Here is a 21,173-nt window from a genome sequence, read left to right on the forward strand (position 1 = left end):
TTTATCATGCAGGTTGGTCTCAACTCAAAAAAATTGTTATATGACCCATCTCAGAAAAAAATTACTTACCAAGCGCAGTGAACAACTCAGACATGTGGAAAGCAAATTGTTCTGAAATGACTTGGATTCTGTCGCTTTGCTTCAGTGGGAACCTGTGACTCCGGGGGCGGAGTCAGTGAATTTACTCTTTTAGTGTTATAGCTGCTGTAAGAGTTCAGAGTTAAGAAGTCAAGAGTTATTGATTCCATTTTAACACCTCTAGATTTGATATGGAAACACTTTGTTTTAACACTTGACTTTAACTACCAATATTATACACCACAGAGTTACATAAACAGAATGTGATTCTATTAGAGTATCAAAGGGCCTGGTACACCATACTCCCAGAGAGCCCACCACAGGGCTCTCCAAAGGACACGGTTGAATTCCTTGTCCAAGTCCACAAAGCACCTGTAGACTGGTTGGGCAAACTCCCACACACCCTGCAGGACCCTGCTGAGGAAGTAGGTCCAGTGTTCCATGAAAACCACACTGATCTTCCTGAACCTGAGGTTCGACTATCTGGCAGAGCCTTTTCTCCATGACCCCTGAATATTTCTTACCAGTTTAGTGTCGGCATCAGACAAAAACCATTCTGATACCGGGGTATTATTACAACGGCATACCGATGTGCTTTTCTTTGTCCCTGTAAAAAAAAAAAAAATAGAGCATGTATGATCAACATGATATGGTATATTCAAGAAAGTCCATTAATATGATGAAAATCTCACAAATTAAATATAACTGGCTTTTGATTTCTGAACTCTTTTGTTTCTTACTAACAAGATTCTTTTATTTAAATCAAAAAGAATTGTAATAAAATGTTTAACACAGTGATGATCTACCATCACCCTGTTTATATATATATATATATATATATATATACAGTATATATACTGTATATAAAATTAAAATTCCCTTCTCACCCACCGCGGGTGGTTCTTATCCTCTGAGCTCGGGTCCTCTACCAGAGGCCTGGGAGCTTGAGGGTTCTGCGCAGTATCTTGGCTGTGCCAAGGACTGCACATTTCTGGACTGAGATGTCTGATGTTGTTCCTGGGATCTGTTGTAGCCATTGGTCCAGTTTGGGGGTGACTGCCCCAAGGGCCCCGATGACCACAGGCACCACTATGGTCTTCACCTTCCAGGCCCTCTCCAGTTCCTCCCTGAGGCCCTGGTATTTCTCTAGTTTCTCGTGCTCCTTTTTCCTGATGTTGCAGTCGCTTGGTATTGCTACATCTACCACAACGGCTTTCCTCTGTTGTTTATCCACTACGACAATGTCTGGTTGGTTTGCCATTACCATTTTGTCTGTCTGGATCTGGAAGTCCCACAGGATCTTAGCTCTGGCATTCTCCGCCACCTTTGGGGGTGTTTCCCACTTTGATCTCGGGGTTTCCAGTCTATATTCTGCACAGATGTTTCTGTACACTATGCCTGCAACTTGGTTATGCCGTTCCATGTACGCTTTCCCTGCCAGTATCTTGCACCCTGCTGTTATGTGCTGGACTGTCTCAGGGGCCTCCTTGCACAACCTACACCTTGGGTCTTGTCTGGTGTGGTAGATCTGGGCCTCTATTGCTCTGGTGTTTAGGGCCTGTTCCTGGGCGGCCAGGATGAGGGCCTCTGTGCTGTCCTTGAGTCCAGCTTTTCCCAGCCATTGGTTGGATTTACTGATATCAGCCACTTGGGTTATTTGCTGGTGGTACATCCCATGTAAGGGCTTGTCCTCCCATGATGGTACCTCTGGCACCTCAACCTCCGTTCCCTGTTGTCTGAGATATTCACTGAGCACATTGTCTGTTGAGGCTTTGTCCCTGATGTATTTATGGATCTTAGTTGTTTCGTCCTGGACTGTGGTTCTCACACTCACTAGTCCTCTGCCTCCTTCCTTGCGGCTCGTGTACAGTCTCAGGGTGCTGGATTTGGGATGGAACCCTCCATGCATTGTTAGTAGTTTTCTAGTCTTAATATCAGTGGCTTTTATCTCCTCCTTTGGCCAGCTAATTATTCCAGCAGGGTATCTGATTACTGGCAGGGCATAGCTGTTTATTGCGTGGATTTTGTTCTTGCCATTGAGCTGGCTTCTCAGGACTTGCCTTATTCATTGGAGGTATTTAGCTGTGGCTCCTTTCCTTGTGACCTCATCGAGGTTGCCATTTGCTTGTGGTATACCTAGGTACTTGTAACTGTCCTCTATGTCTGCTATTGTTCCTTCTGGGAGTGAGACCCCTTCTGTGCGGATGACCTTCCCCCTCTTTGTGATCAGCCGACCACACTTCTCTAGTCCGAATGACATCCCAATGTCCATGCTGTAGATCCTGGTGGTGTGGATCAGTGAGTCGATGTCTCGCTCGCTCTTGGCATACAGCTTGATGTCATCCATGTAGAGAAGGTGACTGATGTTGGCCCCATTTTTGAGTCGGTATCCGTAGCCAGTCTTGTTGATAATTTGGCTGAGGGGGTTCAGGCCTATGCAGAACAGTAGCGGGGACAGAGCATCTCCTTGGTATATGCCACATTTGATGGACACTTGTGCAAGTGGTTTGCAGTTGGCTTCAAGGGTGGTTTTCCACAGCTTCATCGAGTTTGCAATGAAGGCTCTCAGAGTCCTGTTGATGTTGTACATCTCTAAGCATTCAATGATCCAAGTATGCGGCATTGAGTCATAGGCTTTCTTGTAATCAATCCAAGCCATGCACAGGTTGGTGTGTCGGGTTTTGCAGTCTCGGGCAACTGTGCGGTCTACAAGGAGTTGGTGTTTGGCTCCTCTGCTATTTACACCGATACCTTTCTGTGCCGTGCTCATGTGTTTATCCATGTGTTTATCCATGTGTTTGCTTATCTTGGCCGCTATGATGCCTGACATGAGCTTCCATGTTGTGGAGAGGCAGGTTATTGGTCGGTAGTTGGGTGGGACTGGACCCTTTGATGGATCCTTCTCAACACAATCATCCCACAGCATCTGGCAGAAAAACTGGGACACCTGGGCTTCAGCACCCCCCATGCGCAACTGGCTGCTAGACTTCCTCACCAACAGACCTCAGTCAGTCCGGATCGGACAACACACCTCCGATGTCATCACCCTCAGCACAGGCTCCCCTCAGGGCTGCATCCTGAGCCCTCTGCTGTTCACTCTGATGACACACGACTGCGTCCCCAGGTTCGCCACCAATCACATCGTGAAGTTCGCGGACGACACAACGGTGGTGGGCCTCATCAGAGACGACAATGACCTGGACTACAGAGAGGAGGTGGAGCAGTTGGTGGACTGGTGCAGAGACAACAGCCTGATCCTGAACGTTGACAAGACGAAGGAGATGATCGTCGACTTCAGGAAGAACCGGCCCAGCCACGCTCCACTGCTCATCAACAGCTCAGCTGTGGAGGTGGTCAGCAGCACCAAATTCCTGGGGGTGCACATCACTAACGACCTCACCTGGACTGTGAACACTATGTCTCTGGTCAAGAGGGCACAGAAACGCTTGTATTTCCTGCGGAGGATGAGAAGAGCACACCTGCCCCCGCCCATCCTCAAGACGTTCTACAGAAGCACCATAGAGAGCATTCTGACCAGCTGCCTGGTCAGAATGTGGTGTGGAGGCTGCAGCGCCTCCGACTGGAAGAACGTGAGGAGAGTGGTGCGGACAGCAGAGAGGATCATCGGGGCCCCCCTTCCCTCCATTCAGGACATTTCATCCCAGCGCTGCGTGTCCCGAGGCCGAAACATCGTCAGTGACCCCTCACACCCCCACCATGGACTGTTCTCCCTGCTGCCCTCTGGAAAGAGGTTCTGCAACATCCGGTGCAGGTCCACCAGGTTCCGAAACAGCTTTTTCCCACTTGCCATCAGACTGCTGAACTCTTAACTGGACTGCACTTAAAAACTGGTCTCCACTTTATACCTTGCACATGTACAGAGCTAAATAACTTCTATTTTACTGTCAGTCCTGCACTTTATATTTTATATTTAGATTTATATTCATATTTTATACTGTATTTTATTTTATTCTAGAGTAACCTCACAACATTGGAAGCTCAAAACATTGTCCTGAGCCGTATGCAACGAAATTTTGTTCTGTATTCACCCTGTGCATGCAAAATGACAATAAAGTCAGTCTAAGTCTAAGTCTAGAGGTATTCTCATATAAGGAAGGTGCTGTGCAGCTAAATCATCATGGAAGCAGGTAAATCAGCACTTAGATTTAAGAGCAGATCCTATTATCCTATATATATATATTTAATAAATCTGTTTTATAAATTGTAACCTGGAGAACAAATACATTTCTTGTTGTAGTGTCTGTAACAAAACCCACTTTTCTCTTGGGTTTGTTATGAGTTTATAGAGTAGGATGTACCAACACGGTAAGGCAAGCCAAGAGGTAATGCCTCCTCTTCCTCTGTACTTTGGCTTCTCTTGCTCGTATCCGCCACCTTATCGCCGTGGCTTTGTCTTCGGCTTCATAGTAATTGTTTACAACCTAAATTTGTAAACAAACGGCTTTACGGTTTATTAATCATAAAATATTTGACACCTTTTGTAATTAGAAACAGAATTATATTATGTTATTATATATATAATTATAAAAATGAAATGATGTGTAATTATTGAGGGGAAAGTTGTTTAGGTTTTTTTAATTATTATTATTTATTAGGGTTCGTATCTGTTCCAATTGTCGTCCTTGTACTCACGTACTCGGTAGTACGTTCATCCAGCTTTCTTGCTAAGAATGTACTTGCGTTCTTGAGTATTGAGAAATGATCTTAGTCTCTGCTTGGACTCTCTGCTCACTTAGGAAACATGGAACTATCTTTTTGGCAGAGTCGCCTAGCAACCTCTCAGCCAATAAAATGAAAGTGTTGTAATGGGTGTGTTTGTTTCCTTCTAGTGGGTGTGCCTGTATGACTATCTATTGCAGCATAAGCCTCAGCATTGCCGGATATTTTTGTTCATATCAACGGACTATTGACCGCTGATATGAACAAAAATCACCCGAGATATCCGTTATCTCGGGTGATAGATAGATGGATGGATGGATGTATGGATGGATGGATGGATGGATGGACGGATGGATGGATGGATGGATGGACGGGCGGGCGGGCGGGCAGGTAGGTAGGTAGGTAGGTTAATAACTAATGTTAATGTTATTTCTTTGAAATAAAGTAAGAAAAAAAATATATATACAGACCTATGAAGTGAAAACCATTTCAGGTGACGACCTCTTGAAGCTCATCAAGAAAATGCAGAGTGTGTGCAAAGCAGTAATCACAGCAAAAGGTTGCTACTTTGAAGAAACTAGAATATAAGGGGTATTTTCAGTTGTTTTACACTTTTTTGTTTAGTGCATATTTCCACATGTGTTATTCATAGTTTTGATGCCTTCAGTGAGAATCTACAATGTCAATAGTCATGAAAATAAAGGAAACTCATTGAATTAAAAGGTGTGTCCAAACTTTTGTTCTGTACTGTATGTTTGACAGTCCTTGTTTACAATATAGTAATATTCTATTCACAAAATATAAACGGTAATATCTCCATCTCCTATATGTTTGATCAAATTTTCTCAACGTGACGACTGGGCAAAGAAATGAATCATTGACTTAACATAATTTTTTTATGTCGACAGGTTCCACATAATTGTATTATGTTAATTGAAAGCAAAACAGATATAGCAATCTAACATTATGATTTATGTTTAACTAAGATAAAATGAATGATTTAACCCAACTACTTCAAATCACTTCAGATTGACAAAATGGAAGTGAGTTAAACTCACTTAACATTTTTGTGTTAGTCTGACAAAGCAAACACTCTTTCAGTGAACTTATGTTTTATTTGTTCACTAAACATAAACAATTTATGTTACTTTAACAACTAAAATTAGCTTCCCATCAATCAATATGTTTTTTTAAAGTTAATTATTTTCTAGTTAACTAAATTCAAGTTTGTCAACAGGTTCCACACAAATGAATTAAGTAGGCTTAACTTAATTTTGTTATATTCTTTATTTAACACCAGAGATCTTAGACATTACATTATTTTAACCAGGATAACAGTGACAAGAACATAAACTGACAAACAGTAACAAACTTTCAACCTCAAATATTTGATATTTGACAATGTCAGGCCTAACCACGGTCAAAGAAATAGAATATCAAAGGACAATTCACAGTATAGCGTTAGGGTAGGAGTAGGGATAGGGTTAGGGTGGCGACAGGGTGGACCAGCAGCTGCGCTTTATTTCCCACAAATTAGCAAATTGGGTTGTATAAAGGAAAGGGGCACATAGGCCTGTCGCGATAAACGATAAATCAATTAATCGTACAATAAATGAAAACTATCCACGTCATTTTAATTATCGGCTTTATCGTCTCTTCCGGCCTTTTTCTCTTTCTGTTGATGACACCGAATGAAAAAAGGCTCAACTCCGGTGCTCTCCACTGACCCTCCTTCCTCATTTTACTTAGTGTAACGCCCAGCGCACACGAGCTGTCGGCCGATTGTCTGCCCATTTTCAAAACCTGACAGACAACACATTTTTTGGTTTGTTTGGCGCTGTGGGAGACGGCTGCCTCTCCAGTAGCTCTACAGATTTTAGTTTTTAGCTTTTTTCTTAAACTTCTTAAGTTGCTGTGTGTGCTCTTTATTTATCCCATGGATAATTTCAAACCAAATACGCAACCAGGAGACTTTTTTCTCACTTATTCAAGAGAGGAACTGCTGGACTGGAGAACAATGGGACAAGCCGGCATAAGGCACAACATTCCGGTGGAGCTGAGGAGGAGACCGAGGGGCTGCAAGGCTGGGGCTAAACTGAAGGCCAAGCTAGCGGACAATAGGAGGCTATACAAGCCATGGATTCCCACTGTAATCATGGGGAATGTGAACTCGCTGCCGAACAAGATCGATGAGCTGTCTGCACTGAACAACCAGCGGATCTACAGAGAGAGCAGCTTGTTCATCTTTACAGAGACATGGCTAAACCACCTCGTGCTGGATGCTAACGTGGACCTGCCAGGATTCACCGCTGTGAGGGCTGATAGGGACACGAAAGCGAGCGGTAAAAGAAAAGGTGGGGGACTCATCATGTATGTGAACAACCAATGGTGTAACCCAGGACATATCACTGTAAAGACTGTTTGGTGTTGCCGGGACCTCGAGCTATTAGCCGTTAGCCTGCGGCCATACTACCTGCCGAGGGAGTTTAGTCACGTGATCTCCATCTGCGTTTACATCCCACCGAGAGCGGACTCTACCACTGCATGTGAGAAAATCCACTCTGTCACAGCAAGGCTACAGACACAACATCCTGACGCTTTTATTATAATTTCTAGGGACTTCAATCATGTGACTTTGGACTCTACTTTGGCCACTTTCCACCAAGCTGTTGACTGCCACACTAGGAATAACAGGACAATTGACCTCCTGTATGCCAATGTGAGGGATGCATACAGAGCAACACCCCTGCCCCCACTAGGGAAGTCAGATCACAACCTCGTTCACTTACAGCCACTGTACACCCCCCTGGTCCAAAAGCAGCCTATACCATCCCGCTCCATCAGGAGGTGGTCCCCTGAGATGGAGAGTGCTCTGAGAGACTGTTATAACACCACGGACTGGGATGCACTGTTCAGCCCGCATAACAAGGACATAGAGGGGCTGACACACTGCCTGATGGACTATCTGAACTTCTGTGCAGATGTGGTATCCCCTGCCAAGACTGTCCGCTGTTACCCTAATAACAAGCCATGGGTAACGCGGGAAGTCAAAACTGTCCTCAATAAGAAGAAGGCTGCCTTCAGGAGAGGAGACAGGGAGGCCATGAAGGCAGCACAGCAGGAGGTGAAACAGTGTGTGAGGGAAGCAAAAGACAGTTACAGGAGAAAGGTGGAGCAGAAGCTGAGAGAGAACAACATGAAGGAGGTCTGGGAAGGTGTGAGGACCATCACTGGCCTCAACACAAAGACCAGAGTCGTTGGGGGAACAATGGAGAGGGCAAACGAACTGAACAACTTCTTCAACAGGTTCAACCAGTCCATGGCCCCCCAAACCCCTCCCTCACTGCAGCCACCCCTGCTCCTTACCACACACCTCCCCCCAGACAACACTACACTGACAACCCCCCCACACACCTCAGCACACCCCCCGCCCCACTTCACCACAGACCAGGTCAGAGAACAGCTGAGGAAGCTCAAGCCCAGGAAAGCAGCAGGGCCGGACCAGGTGTGTCCAAGGCTGCTGAAGACCTGCGCTACTGAACTGGGAGAGCCACTACAGCGGATCTTCAACCTCAGCCTGCAGCTAAGGGAAGTGCCCACCCTCTGGAAGACATCCTGCATCGTCCCAGTGCCCAAGAAGAACAGGCCCAGCGAGCTGAATGACTTTCGGCCCGTGGCACTTACTTCACACCTGATGAAGACGTTGGAGCGGCTCTTCCTCGGCCTCCTCAGACCCCAGGTGGAACATGCCCAGGATCTCCTGCAATTCGCCTACCAGTCAGATGTTGGTGTGGAGGATGCCATCCTCTACCTGCTGCACCGGGTCCACTCCCACCTGGATAAGGGCAGCGGCACGGTGAGGATCCTATTTTTGGACTTCTCCAGTGCCTTTAATACAATCCAGCCCCTTCTGCTCCAGGATAAACTAAACAGCATGGGAGTAGACCCGCACCTGGTCACCTGGATCCATAGTTACCTCACCAACAGGCCGCAGTATGTCAGGCTGAAGGACACCGTGTCTGACACTGTGGTCAGCAACACAGGAGCCCCCCAGGGCACAGTGCTGGCCCCTCTTCTCTTCACCCTGTACTCCTCTGACTTCCACTACATCTCGGAGCTGTGTCACATACAGAAGTATGCTGATGACACAGCCATAGTCGGATGTATCAGGGACGACAGAGAGGAGGAGTATCGCTGTCTGGTGAGGGACTTTGCTCTCTGGTGCCACACAAACCACCTGGAACTCAACACCACTAAGACGAAGGAGCTGGTTATAGACTTTGGGAGGTCCAGACCAAAGCCGAGACCAGTCGCATTAGAGGGAACAGAGGTTGAGGTCGTGGACTCCTACAAATACCTCGGGCTGTGGCTGGACAGTAAACTGGATTGGTCAAAACACACTAGCCACCTGTATGGGAAAGTGCAGAGCAGGATGTACTTCCTGAGGAGACTGCGGTCCTTTAACATCTGCAGCAAACTGCTCTGGATGTTCTACCAGTCTGTGATTGCCAGTGTCCTCTTCTACACTGTGGTGTGCTGGGGAGGCAGCATATCCAAGAAGGACACGTCCAGACTGGACAAACTGACCAGGCGTGCCGGCTCTGTGGTCGGCATGAAGCTGGACTCTCTGGTGACGGTGGCAGAGGTGAGGACACTGAACAAACTGCTGGACATCATGAACGACAGCAGCCACCCTCTACACGCCGTCATCAGCAGCCAGAGGAGCCTGTTCAGTGACAGACTGCTGCTTCCCAAGTGCCGGACCAATAGATTTAAGAACTCTTTTGTCCCCCATGCCTTCAGACTGTACAATTCCTCATTGGGGGGGGGGAGGTGACACAGGACAGAGGGTGGAAGGAGTAGTGACCCCTTGTATTTTTCTCCATACTTATCAGGTCAAACCACATAGTGCAATACGATATCACTGGTCAATCTATCCGCCAAATTCTTATATTTTTTTTGTGTTGTATTTATATTTACTTATATTCTTATATTCTATATTCTTATTCCTTGTTTCTTGCATAATTTAAGGTTTTTCTTGCATAATTTAAGGTTTTGGTTACTCACATTTGGTGTGTACCTTAGTATTTAATTTGTATTTTGTATTCTCTTGCACTTTTGCTTACTGTGTGTTATGTTTGTTTTTTGCCTGGGAGCTGCTGGTAACTTCAATTTCCTGAGGGAGTCTTCCCAAAGGATCAATAAAGTACAAGTCTAAGTCTAAGTCATTAGCCGACAGAAATCCTAGGTATAACGGTTCGATCGGGTTCGTTCCTGCCGTGTGGTGTCCAACAATGGGCACAAAATAATGGCCACAAGTCCAGTGAACTAATTTTAAAACCAGGCATTAATCAATGCTTTACTACAGTCTACCTGCAATGCATGTGGCTAGTGTCAGTGTAAAGTCCTGACTGAATGAAAATCATTAGAACCTATTTACGTCACGTTAACGAAGAACAGCTGAAAAGTTACTGGGTTTATCAACTGCGGTAGCAATTTCGCTCCAACTCCTCCTCTTGTCATTTCTATATTCAACGACGATCTACCGTAACACACCACACAATCTTAGAAAGACCAACGTTTTAAGATTGTTGTAAAGGGAAAAATAGGAGCAAAAAATCATGTAGTGTGAACTATTGCATCAGTTAGTCGATGTGCCCATCTTCTCTATTTAAATCTAATTATTACTGAAGGGCAACATAATATACAGACTTCATAATCTGCACTCTTTAGGTTGAATACAGTATTTATTTCCACTTTGGCTTTATGTTGTTTAGTTTTTTTTCCAAGTACATTTTTTGTTAATGGAGACTGAGAATCCATTTTGTTTTTGTTTTTGGTTGATTTGTTTATTTTGTTTATCAGTTCCAGTGCTTAGTGTTCTTTTGAAAATAAAGTGTATCTATCTTTGGCAGGAAATTGCATGCATTATTACGTCATTTCCATTAAATCAGTGTAAAAAGGTCTTCAAACAATATTATTGTTTATCGCAATAATTTTTGAGACAATTAATCGTTCAGCAAAATTTGTTATTGTGACAGGCCTAGGGGCACATATGTGCTCATGCATGGCTTTATACATCCAAATGTTCTAAATTTGTCCGTACGCCAATTTTTAGTGAGAAAACTGCACACTCTTACATGAGTCCTGGGGCCTCATGTGGCCCCAGGACTCCAGTGAAAGCTCACAACAACTTCTATCCATAGTCACCTCAGAAATCAGGAAATTAAAGAAATTGTTTGACAACTATAAATTGTCATTAAATTTGAACTAAACTAAAATCATGGTTTTTGGAAACTGTTACAAAACTGCACAAACTCAAATTCAGTTAGAGGGTGTAACTCTAGAAAGGGTATATGATAATAAATTTGTATACCCTGTAATAATTGATGACAAAATTAGTTGGAAAACCTCCTAAAACACATATACTGTATAAACTATGTAGAAGCATATCAGTTCTGGCTAAAACCAGACATATTCTGAATAATAAATCACTTTGTATTTTTTTTATAACTGATTTTGCCATATTTAACATATTGTTCAGAGGTGTGGGGAATTAATTAAAGACTCTTTACAATCACTAAGTATCCTACAGAAACGAGCCATAGAATCATCCACAGTGTCAGTTTTCATGAGCACACAAACCTATTATTTTTAAAATCTAGAATTCTTAAATTTGAAGATCTGGTGAAATTTAAAATTGCTCAAATTGTGTTTAAGGCATCTAATCAAAATCAAATCAAATTTTATTTGTATAGCACATTTCAGTAGCAAGGCATTTCAAAGTGCTTTACATCATTACAAACACAGAAACACAATGCAATATAGAATCAACAATCAAAACACGACATTAAGTCAAGTTCCATCAATAAATTTGTAATTGATTACGTTTCAAATACAATCCTAAACAGGTGGGTTTTTAGTCGAGTTTGCATCCATAGAAGGTTTACAGGGTACACTCCTACTGTGTTATATGGAACAAAATACCTATTGCTATTTTTATTCCCACTCATGCTCACAATCCCACAATCACGCTCACAAAACGATGTAGACAGCATTTTTATGGGCTTCTGGCACAAGGCTTCCACGGAATTTCGAGCAGGGACTCCGCCATCCCTCCCGGATTTTTGTGCAAGTCTATGGTACCTGTTAGTGTCTAGAATTTACAGGGTTTCCGTTACGCGCAATGACCCTCAGTCACTCGCCGTTTTTCTTCTGGCACCAGGCTCCGGAAATGACTGAAAATCATTTACCAACTTATCTACGTCATTACTGTTGTTTCCACATATCATCTCCAATGTCCGCTGGAATTCAGGTTGCGCTGTGTCAGCTGTTTGGGATTCCCCTCTGTAATTTCCCCTCAGAAAACACTGAGGAGAATCCGCGCTTTCTGATTGGCTACCTGTCACATTCAACAGGCTGCGTTAAGCGCCCAGTCGGGGAAAACCCCTGATTTAGATCGGAGCGGCAACGATAATCTACCGTAACACACCACACAATCTTAGAAAGACCAACGTTTTAAGATTGTTCTAAAGGGAAAAATAGGAGCAAAAATCATGTAGTGTGAATTATTGCATCAGGTAGTCGATGTGCCCATCTTCTCTATTTAAATCTAATTATTACTGAAGGGCAACATAATATACAGATTTCATAATCTGCAGTCTTTAGGTTGAATACAGTATTTATTTCCACTTTGGCTTTATGTTGTTTAGTTTTTTTTCCAAGTACATTTTTTGTTAATGGAGACTGAGAATCCATTTTATTTTTGTTTTTGGTTGATTTGTTCATTGCAGCTTAAGGATGAGGAAGAAGAATAGATTTGATTAAATGTTTCTCCTGTGTTTTCTGTGAGAGAACATTTTGTGATGGTTGCTGTTTGTCCAAGTGGGTTAAAAGATAAAGAACTTTCAAAGATAACAGCGAAGTGATCTGACAGGGCGACATCAGTTACAGAGAGATTGGAAATATTCACACCCTTACTGATAACCAGGTCCAGTGTGTGTCCTTGAATGTGTGTTGCTTGTTTGACATGTTGTGTTAGACCAAAAGTCTCTAATATATTAGCGAGCTTTTATGCCCCTCTGTGTTGGGGGTTGTCAACATGAATGTTGAAATCACCGACAATTAAACAACCATAATCAATACATATGAGAGACAGAAGCTCATTCAAGTCAGTAAAGAAATTTTCCACATATGTTGGAGTTTTGTATAAAGTTAGTGTCAAAGTTTGTTTGTGGCCTTTAATCTCAATTCTAAGATACTCAAAAGAGGTGAAGTGACCCAAAGAGATTTTACTACAATTTATGGTACTCTTAAATATTGAAGCCACGCCTCCTTTTTTATGTTTTCTATTCTCACTGAAGAAATTGTAGTTAGGAGGCGCAGATTCAATTAGTACGATGGATTCATTATTATCATTCAACCATGTTTCTGTCAGAAACATAACATCGATATTATGCTCAGTGATAAAATCATTAATTAATAGAGCTTTAGCACAGAGAGATCTGGTATTTAAAAGAGCTAGTTTAAGTGACTTGGAGACCAAAAGTTCTTCAGTCTGAGGTTCTTTTAGGCAGGGAAACAGTTTAACGTTTGAAGTACTTCCGCTGTATTTTATATTTCTGTTTCTTGTAAATTTTCTAGTAGTGATGCGGACAGGTAATGTCCTGTTTTGCAGTGCCGGGGGGCCAAACACATTCTGGAGTAAGACAGGTGTAAAGATAAAATCTGGACCCGACCTCAGACCTCAGAAACGCAGAGTGATGGATCCTCTGGGAAGTTAGAGTCAGGTGGCTTAAATGAAGTGAGGTTTGCTATGTGAGCGCTAAGGAGAGACGTCCCAAGTAAAACCTGTTGATTCATTCCATCTGTAAATTTAAGAAACTCCGGTCCAGAAGACTTTTATTCATGTGTATCTTGTGACTCCTGTAAATGAGTGGGTGAGCAGAGAGGGAGGGGGGAAGGAGGAAGGGAACCAGTCGCTCCGTCTCCAGTCGATGTATCAGCTTGTTTTGGAACGATTTGCTCCTGATATGCAGAGGGTTTCATCCTAGTCAGAACTCCTTGAGCCTGTTCTTCTGAAGCAATGATCACGTTGCTGTCCTTGTTGATAAAATAAAAAAGATTTGCAGTGAGCAGCTTTATCCCATGTTTATTAAGATTGCGTCCGCCTCTTCCAAAAAGGTGAAAGCTCTGCCAATAAATCCAGAGGTTATCGATGAAGGTCACTGAGCTGGCAGAGCAGGTTTTAATCAGCCATTTGTTTATCATGTCCAGCCTGGAGTGTTTTTCGTCTCCCCATTGAGGTGATGGAATTGGATCACTGAGAAATAACTTCATTTTTAACTTTCCCATAGTGTTCAGAAGAATATTAAAGTCCTTTTTCAGAATCTCAGATTTCTGCTTTGCCAGATCGTTGGCTCCAACATGCACAACTAAAGTCTCAATATCTGGCTGATCAGTGGTTAGAGAGAGAACTTTGCAAGTTAAATCAGATACAGTGTCACCAGGAAAAGAAATCACTCTTGTTTTCATGGGATTGCAAACGTGACTGATTCCATTTACTGCCTCATCTACAGCAATAAGCACTTTTGGGATACCTTTCGGTCTCTGGAGAACAAAATGAACTACTTAAAGCTGGATATGACATCAAATCGTGAGATGAGTAACTGCTGTGCCATAATTCTAACTGAGACATGGCTAAACTCCTCTATTTCCAATAACACTGTCAACATAGAGGGAATGACAATATTCCGTTTGGATAGGAGTAGAGCACTCAGTGGTAAAACCAGAGGGGGCAGTACTTGCATTTATACTAATAACAGCTGGTGCATTATTGCCAAGGTGGTCTCATCTCATGGCTCTCCAGACATCGAGTTTTTGACCAGGAAATGCAGACCCTTCTATATGCCTAAGGAATTTAGCATCATCATCACTGCTGTTTATATCCCTCCTAGTGCCAACATTAAGGAGGCTCTGTGTGCTCTACAGCTTCATCAGTGTTTAAATTAGATGTATTCGGACTTATTAATAATTGCAAAATAAACATTAAACCTGAAAACATTAAACTGTAACGGATTAAATGTTGTATACTTTGTGTGGGAAATATTTGTTGAATCCTGATAAACTAGTTCAGTGGTTGTCAATCAGTTGCTATGGTAACAGGTCTGCATGTAGCTTACCCAACAGAGAGAGTAAAAAAAAAGGAGCATTCGAGTGGTTTGGAGTTGTTCTTCAAAGGTTTTTGTTCTACTGCAGCAGCACAGCAGTGGATGGCAAGTAAAAGAATTGTCTTTTTGCACTCCAGCGTTGTTCTCCAAATTTCCGGATGTAAACAATAACATGCAACGTGTTTACACTCACAGAGTTTTCTCTCTCCAGGGAAACCAGATCCTCAGTGGTCTCTCTTTGGCAGAGTACAAGACCACTCTGAAGATGATTGAGCAGGCAATACTGGCCACGGACCTCGCCCTGTATATGAAGTGGGTACCAAAGAAAGCAATTCTAGACAGGCCAGAGGGATATGTGCTGGATAATTTGGTCTAAAGCTAAAAACATTCACTCAGTCATCCAAAAAGTTTTTGCTCACCCCATACCAAGACATGTTGAAATCCCAACTTCATAAGAACAGATTGAGGACGGTCACTTCCTGTTCCAACATGACTGAACACCAGTAAACAAAACAAGGTCCATAAAGACAAGGCTGGGGAAATTAAATGCCGACAAACTTGAGATAAATTAGAGCAGAAACTGTGAGTCAGGCCGTCTTGTTCACTATCGGTGTCTGACCTCAGAAATGTGACCTGGAAGAAAGGTCAAAATTTCTATCAACACTCCTAAAACCTGTGCAGAATTTTTCCAGAAAAATTGAAGATCTTGTAAAAGGAGGCCTGGCACCTATGGATTAGGTACAAAATGTCACTGAAGTTTATATGTGGGTGAAGGCAAACCCGGAAATAGTTTAAAGCAATCTAGTGTATGAAAGTTTGCTAAAATATAAATTTCATTAATTGCAGCTGATGCACCAGTTTTAACTTTTTGCTTTCCATCTGTGTGTATTGTCAGAAGGCGAGAAGAGTTCTTTGAGCTGACCAAAAACAACCAGTTTGTTTGGGAGGATGACCATCACAGGGACCTCCTCAGGTGAACAAAAAGACTGAATTTGAATAAACTATTTACAGCAGGAGGTGGCTAGTCTGGGATTAGTTTACCCTTACAAAAAAATCTCATGAAAAAGTCACATGTGACCACATGAAAACCACACATGTGGTTCACACAACTTTTTTCATGTGAATGGTGTGTGAAAGATGTGAATCACATGTGAAAGCACATGTACTGTATATGTGTGATTTTGGAACGTTTCGTGGTAAACATGTGATATACATATACACAATTATAAAATAATGGGACCACCTTTTTCTACCATAAAAATGTCCGATTTCTTCATATTATTCACTTTTCACAATGAATATCAGGTCACATGTCAATCTCATATAATTTTTTAAGACATAACTGCATACCAAAGTAAACTTGTAGCTATGAATCAAGACTTCCAAGACAAGTATATATGTACACAAAACAATTTATTTACTTCTGTTTGAAACTGTTGAGAACCAGAAACAACTTTTAACATCTGAGCATGACACCATCTAGATTTGCCCAAAATTAGGCCCAGACAATAAACGTGTCGAAACCAAATGTGTAGAAACAGGTTTAATACCATCAGTGCCAGTCCAGAGAGGGAAAACAGAACCTCAGATAAAACCTCAGCGACTGGTCCTTCACGTTGTTTCAGGAGAGACTGTAGCATTCGACTGTGAATCCTCTGAGTCTCCTTAATGTCTTCAAGGATGGTTAGAACACACACACATACATGTTGGCATTGGTGGCTTGTATAGGGGTCTTCTTATATTTGCCAGTAACCACAGGTGAAGGTGCTGTGGGTGCTGATGCTCAGGTGGGGAGTTTTCCTTCTCCAGTGCTTCTCTGGCTGTTCTGATCTGTTGCCCCATTCATTCCTCATCTGAGCTTCACTGGACCACTGGCCTCCAACAAAATGTAAAAATCAATAAAAAAAAGCTCCTATGATCTTGACTACATTTTATGTACACACACACACACACACACACATAGCAGAGTCCTACTTTTACATTATTATGTAATTGACCAGAATGACATGGGGTGCTCTGATCTGCTAAATAAAGCAGCATAACGTGACGTTGTTTGGTGACTATCCTGTCAGGCTAAAAAAACACTTCAGTTAGAGATAAGATAAGAAAAATCTTTATTGTCATTGTCACAAGGACAACGAAATTCAAAAGGTGCCATCAGTCAGTGCATATGCTTAAAAACAAAAAATGACTGTCTCACAATTCACACACAATCTAAGAATCAACAAATAACTGGTCAAAAAAAACAAAAAAAAAAAACAAATAAATAAGAACAGCCACATTCTCACATACATCATTCATGATGATTAATGGTTGTTTTTGATTGTATTTAGTTTTGTTATTGCTATCGGGTAGAAACTGTCTCTGAGACGGTTGGTTCTTGTTCTGGTTGCTCTGTATCTTCTGCCTGAAGGCAGCAGTGTGAACAGAGAAGGTCCGGGGTGAGAAGTGTCCTTTGTGATGTGTTGTGCTTTTCTTAGACAGCGGTCACTGTGCAGGTCCTCTAGTGAGGGGAGAGGGCAGCCAATGATTTTTTGGGCTGTATTCACAACCCTTTGGAGAGCTTTCCTTTGAGCCGTAGTGCTGCTGTTATACCAGACGCAGATACAGTAGGTCAGTATGCTCTCTATGGAGCACTTGTAGAAGGACACCAGCAGCTTCTCCTTGATGTTGTTCCTCCTGAGAGCCCTCAGGAAGTACAGTCTTTGCTGGGCCTTTTTTATCAGCTCGAAGGTGTTCATGTTCCATGTGAGGCCCTGCTCAATGTGGACCCCCAGGAAACGGAAATCAGCTACCCTCTCCACACATTTTCCCCCAATGGTTAGTGGTGTAATGTCCGTTTTATTCCTCCTGTAATCTATTATGAGTTATTTTGTCTTTGAGTTGTTGAGGAGCAGATTGTTCTCCCTGGACCACTGCAACAGCCGCTCCACCTCACCCCTGTAGGCGGACTCGTCGCCTCCTGAGATGAGCCCCACCACTGTGGTGGTGTTGATAAAACACCACCACAGTGAGTTGATAAAACTATGATTCTCTTGGCAATTCAAAGAAAAATCACGCAGTGTTAAAAACAGTAACAGATCAATTTATATTTTTCTACTGTCGTCATAATAGCAAGCTCACATATCTGCACATGTTCCAGACATGGAGCGAGAGGGGAGAAATGGCCGTTTTATTATAACGGTTCTCAACTTTCATTTTGACTGAGTAAACAGCTGCCATGTGTTGTTCTCTCCATTAAAAAATAGGCGAGGTAAAGTTTAAGTAGTGAAGCATCGAACCATCAAATCCACACTAATTTGTTTTGGGAGCTGTAGGACTCAAGATAAAGCCTTCAAACTGTAAAATGGGCCAGCGTTCAGTTAACGTTTAGCTAGCTTAGCATGACTTTAGTACTAAGGAAAAGTTCACCGGTACATCACTATCAGTACGCATTACTTTCCACATTTATATTTCTGTGTAAACATTTTCGATACACCTCGAGATTCAAATTAAGTAAAACATTTCTCACCTTTTGTTTGGGAAAAAAAGCCAACTCTTCAAGTCCACTTTATCCATTAGAAAGAGAAAGAAAGCGCTCAACTATCCGCTTTTCTTTTTCTTTTTTTTCTTTTCTTTTTTTTAACCATCCTCAACTGTCCAACGGTGCGAAATGAAGAATCTTCTAGAGTGGGGGGTTGGACTTGAAAACATCTCGCGAAATTTTTTGACGTAACACGAAATATATATATATATATATATATATATATATATATATATATATATATATATATCAAACTTAAACCCTTTATTTTGTATTATTTTATTTTATAAAGCATTTTAAACGTTTATTTCACACCAGTTGGTTATTTTATTAGTTAACTATATACTTTACATTATTATCAAATATTTCTATTAACACATAAATATAAGTGTCGCTTTGTCTTAAAGTTGAAGTTTATGTCTCTGGCATAACTTAACATTTATTTAAGTTATTCCAGAGGCACATAAACTAAGGCACATGTGAGAAATATCTGATCACATGTGATCCCTTGTTGAATAAACCATGGATCCAACAAAATACTTTATCACATGTGGAAAATGGGAACCAAATGTGGAACATGTGAATTTCATGGGATTTTTTTGTAAGGGTAGTTATTTCTTATATTGTACCACATTGTAGCCAGAAACCTAGGTCATTATGTTTAGGTATTATGTAAAAATGCAGAAATAAAATCTGGATTAACATTTTTCTTAGAGAAATCTGATCTGAAAAGTGTACTGTGCATTTGTATTTTATCCTCTTTTTTCTGATACACCTGACTAAAAATTTAGGTCAAACATTAGATCAAATATTCTTGAAGTTATGTTTCTACCATCATTTGACAGTGTGGTTAAGGACTTTTAAGAACTACTGGGAAGTTTCTGTGAAAGATGACTTCGATTGACAATATTTTATATTATGTCCCTTCATCTCCCTCAGGTCAATGCTGATGACTGCATGTGACATCTCTGCCATCACTAAACCCTGGCCAGTTCAAAAAAGGGTAAAAAACAATCATCTACTCAGATTTTACCTTTGTCTCTTTGTTGTGTTGTATTTTCCTTAGCTCACCTAACATTGCTGACCAGTTAGAAAACTGCTGCTTTCTGAATGACAATGGATGAGTTATTCTTTCTCGTCATAAGCCTGATATTTATTAAGCTAAATAAGAAACATCATAATTTGCAGCATCACACTGTAGAAATACTCAATGCAAGCTTTCAGTTGTTTCAAAGTTGCATATGGCGCTAAAACTCAAAAGCTCAAATAATACTTGAATCTCTGACAGCTTTTTAAACATATGGTAGTTAGAACACAATAGAAGTGGATTAACTATGATCCACATTCATCCACATTTTCGTCTACAAATGTTGGCAAAATCTACCTAACCTGAGACCAAGACAGGACCAAGACGTTTAGGGGCTGAGACCAAGTCAAGACCAGCTCCCACAATATTAGGTGACATTAGCTTGTGCACAAAGCTAGATGGTAAACAGCTGACTAGTGCCCTAAAACATACCACATAGGTAACTTCAATTGAATAGCTGATATTGACTACATCTTTTTGTTTGAGGGCCAGGTAAAGAATTGCTTATGTTAGACAGCTAGCTTTCTTAGCATTATTTAGCTTACCTTACCTTGTGCTTTTCTTCTAAGTGACAATAAAAGGCTGACATAGTCCCCACCTTCAGAATTTATGTGTTGCCTTCTCCTTGATTTTGTTTCACAGATATATTCTTCATGATTTATGTAGCAAAATTGTATTACTAAAGATTTTGCAGACATCTCCTATTAACAAATAAATTGAAGAATATTCTAGCAATTTAGTGATATTTCCACAGTTGTGTTCTTGACTGGCCTTGAAATAAAATCCAGAGTCCTCAATCTCCAACACCAACATAAGACCAAGTACAAATGTGGACAAGAAAGTGTCTTGAGACCAAGACCAGTCACCAGCACTACGGCACCAGGACTTTTTTTTCTAGTGTATGTACAACATCATAGAGTGACAAAAAGCAAAAAGGGGTATTGATTCATAAAATAATTAACCAAATAATAGAACAAATTACAGCAACAGAACAGAAATCAAATAACCAAAAAAGAGGAAAAAATAAAGCAAACACAAACAAACAAGAACTTATTCATTAAAATGGATACATTCAAAACAAAAACAAAACACAGAACATAGTCAATCGGTGTCTGTTTGAAGTTGATGTTCAGTTCATCTAGATCACCAAGTAAGCAGACGGAAGGGGATAGCGGGATGTTGTGGCCAGAGATTTGAGACAGTTTGGTGATTGTTTCTTTCCAGACATTTTGGATTAGTGGACAGAGCCAGAATGTGTGGAGGTGGTCATCAGTCGTATTAAGTGTACAGTGTGTGCAAATGTCTGATTCTCTAAGTCCCATGATGTGCACTATGTGCTGTGTGAAATGTGTTCTATGGATTATTTTATATTGTTTCAACAGTATGTTGGTGTTGTTGGACATGCTGAAAATTATTCCAAAATTAATTATCTGTATGGATGGTAAGATCTTTTTTCCCATTTAGTGATCAAAATTTGAAGTGCATTGTTTGTTGACAATATTAGTTTTTATAGTTTTGAGAGTGTTTTTGGAGACTTTGTGATTTTGTTGATGATATCGAGTAGGAATGATTGTCCTAGGTGAAAGTTATTGATGTTATTTTTGATTTTTTTTATTGTCTTAATGGAATATATTGA

The 21,173-nt window shown here is 41.4% G+C and overlaps 1 protein-coding gene across 3 annotated transcripts in view; it reads left to right on the top strand.

The window, feature by feature from the left end:
* Window positions 1-21,173, top strand: part of pde5a (phosphodiesterase 5A) — a 129,632-nt gene that overhangs the window by 103,814 nt on the left and 4,645 nt on the right. For all 3 annotated transcript variants that reach the window (XM_023346291.1, XM_023346290.1, XM_023346293.1), the window contains 3 exons: window positions 15,139-15,239; window positions 15,823-15,900; window positions 19,390-19,453. In XM_023346291.1, the coding sequence (XP_023202059.1) occupies window positions 15,139-15,239; window positions 15,823-15,900; window positions 19,390-19,453 (243 nt within the window). The remainder of the gene's footprint in view (window positions 1-15,138; window positions 15,240-15,822; window positions 15,901-19,389; window positions 19,454-21,173) is intronic.

The sequence above is a fragment of the Xiphophorus maculatus genome, chromosome 14 (assembly GCF_002775205.1).
Source record: "Xiphophorus maculatus strain JP 163 A chromosome 14, X_maculatus-5.0-male, whole genome shotgun sequence".
In the NCBI taxonomy this organism is placed as follows: Eukaryota; Metazoa; Chordata; class Actinopteri; order Cyprinodontiformes; family Poeciliidae; genus Xiphophorus; species Xiphophorus maculatus.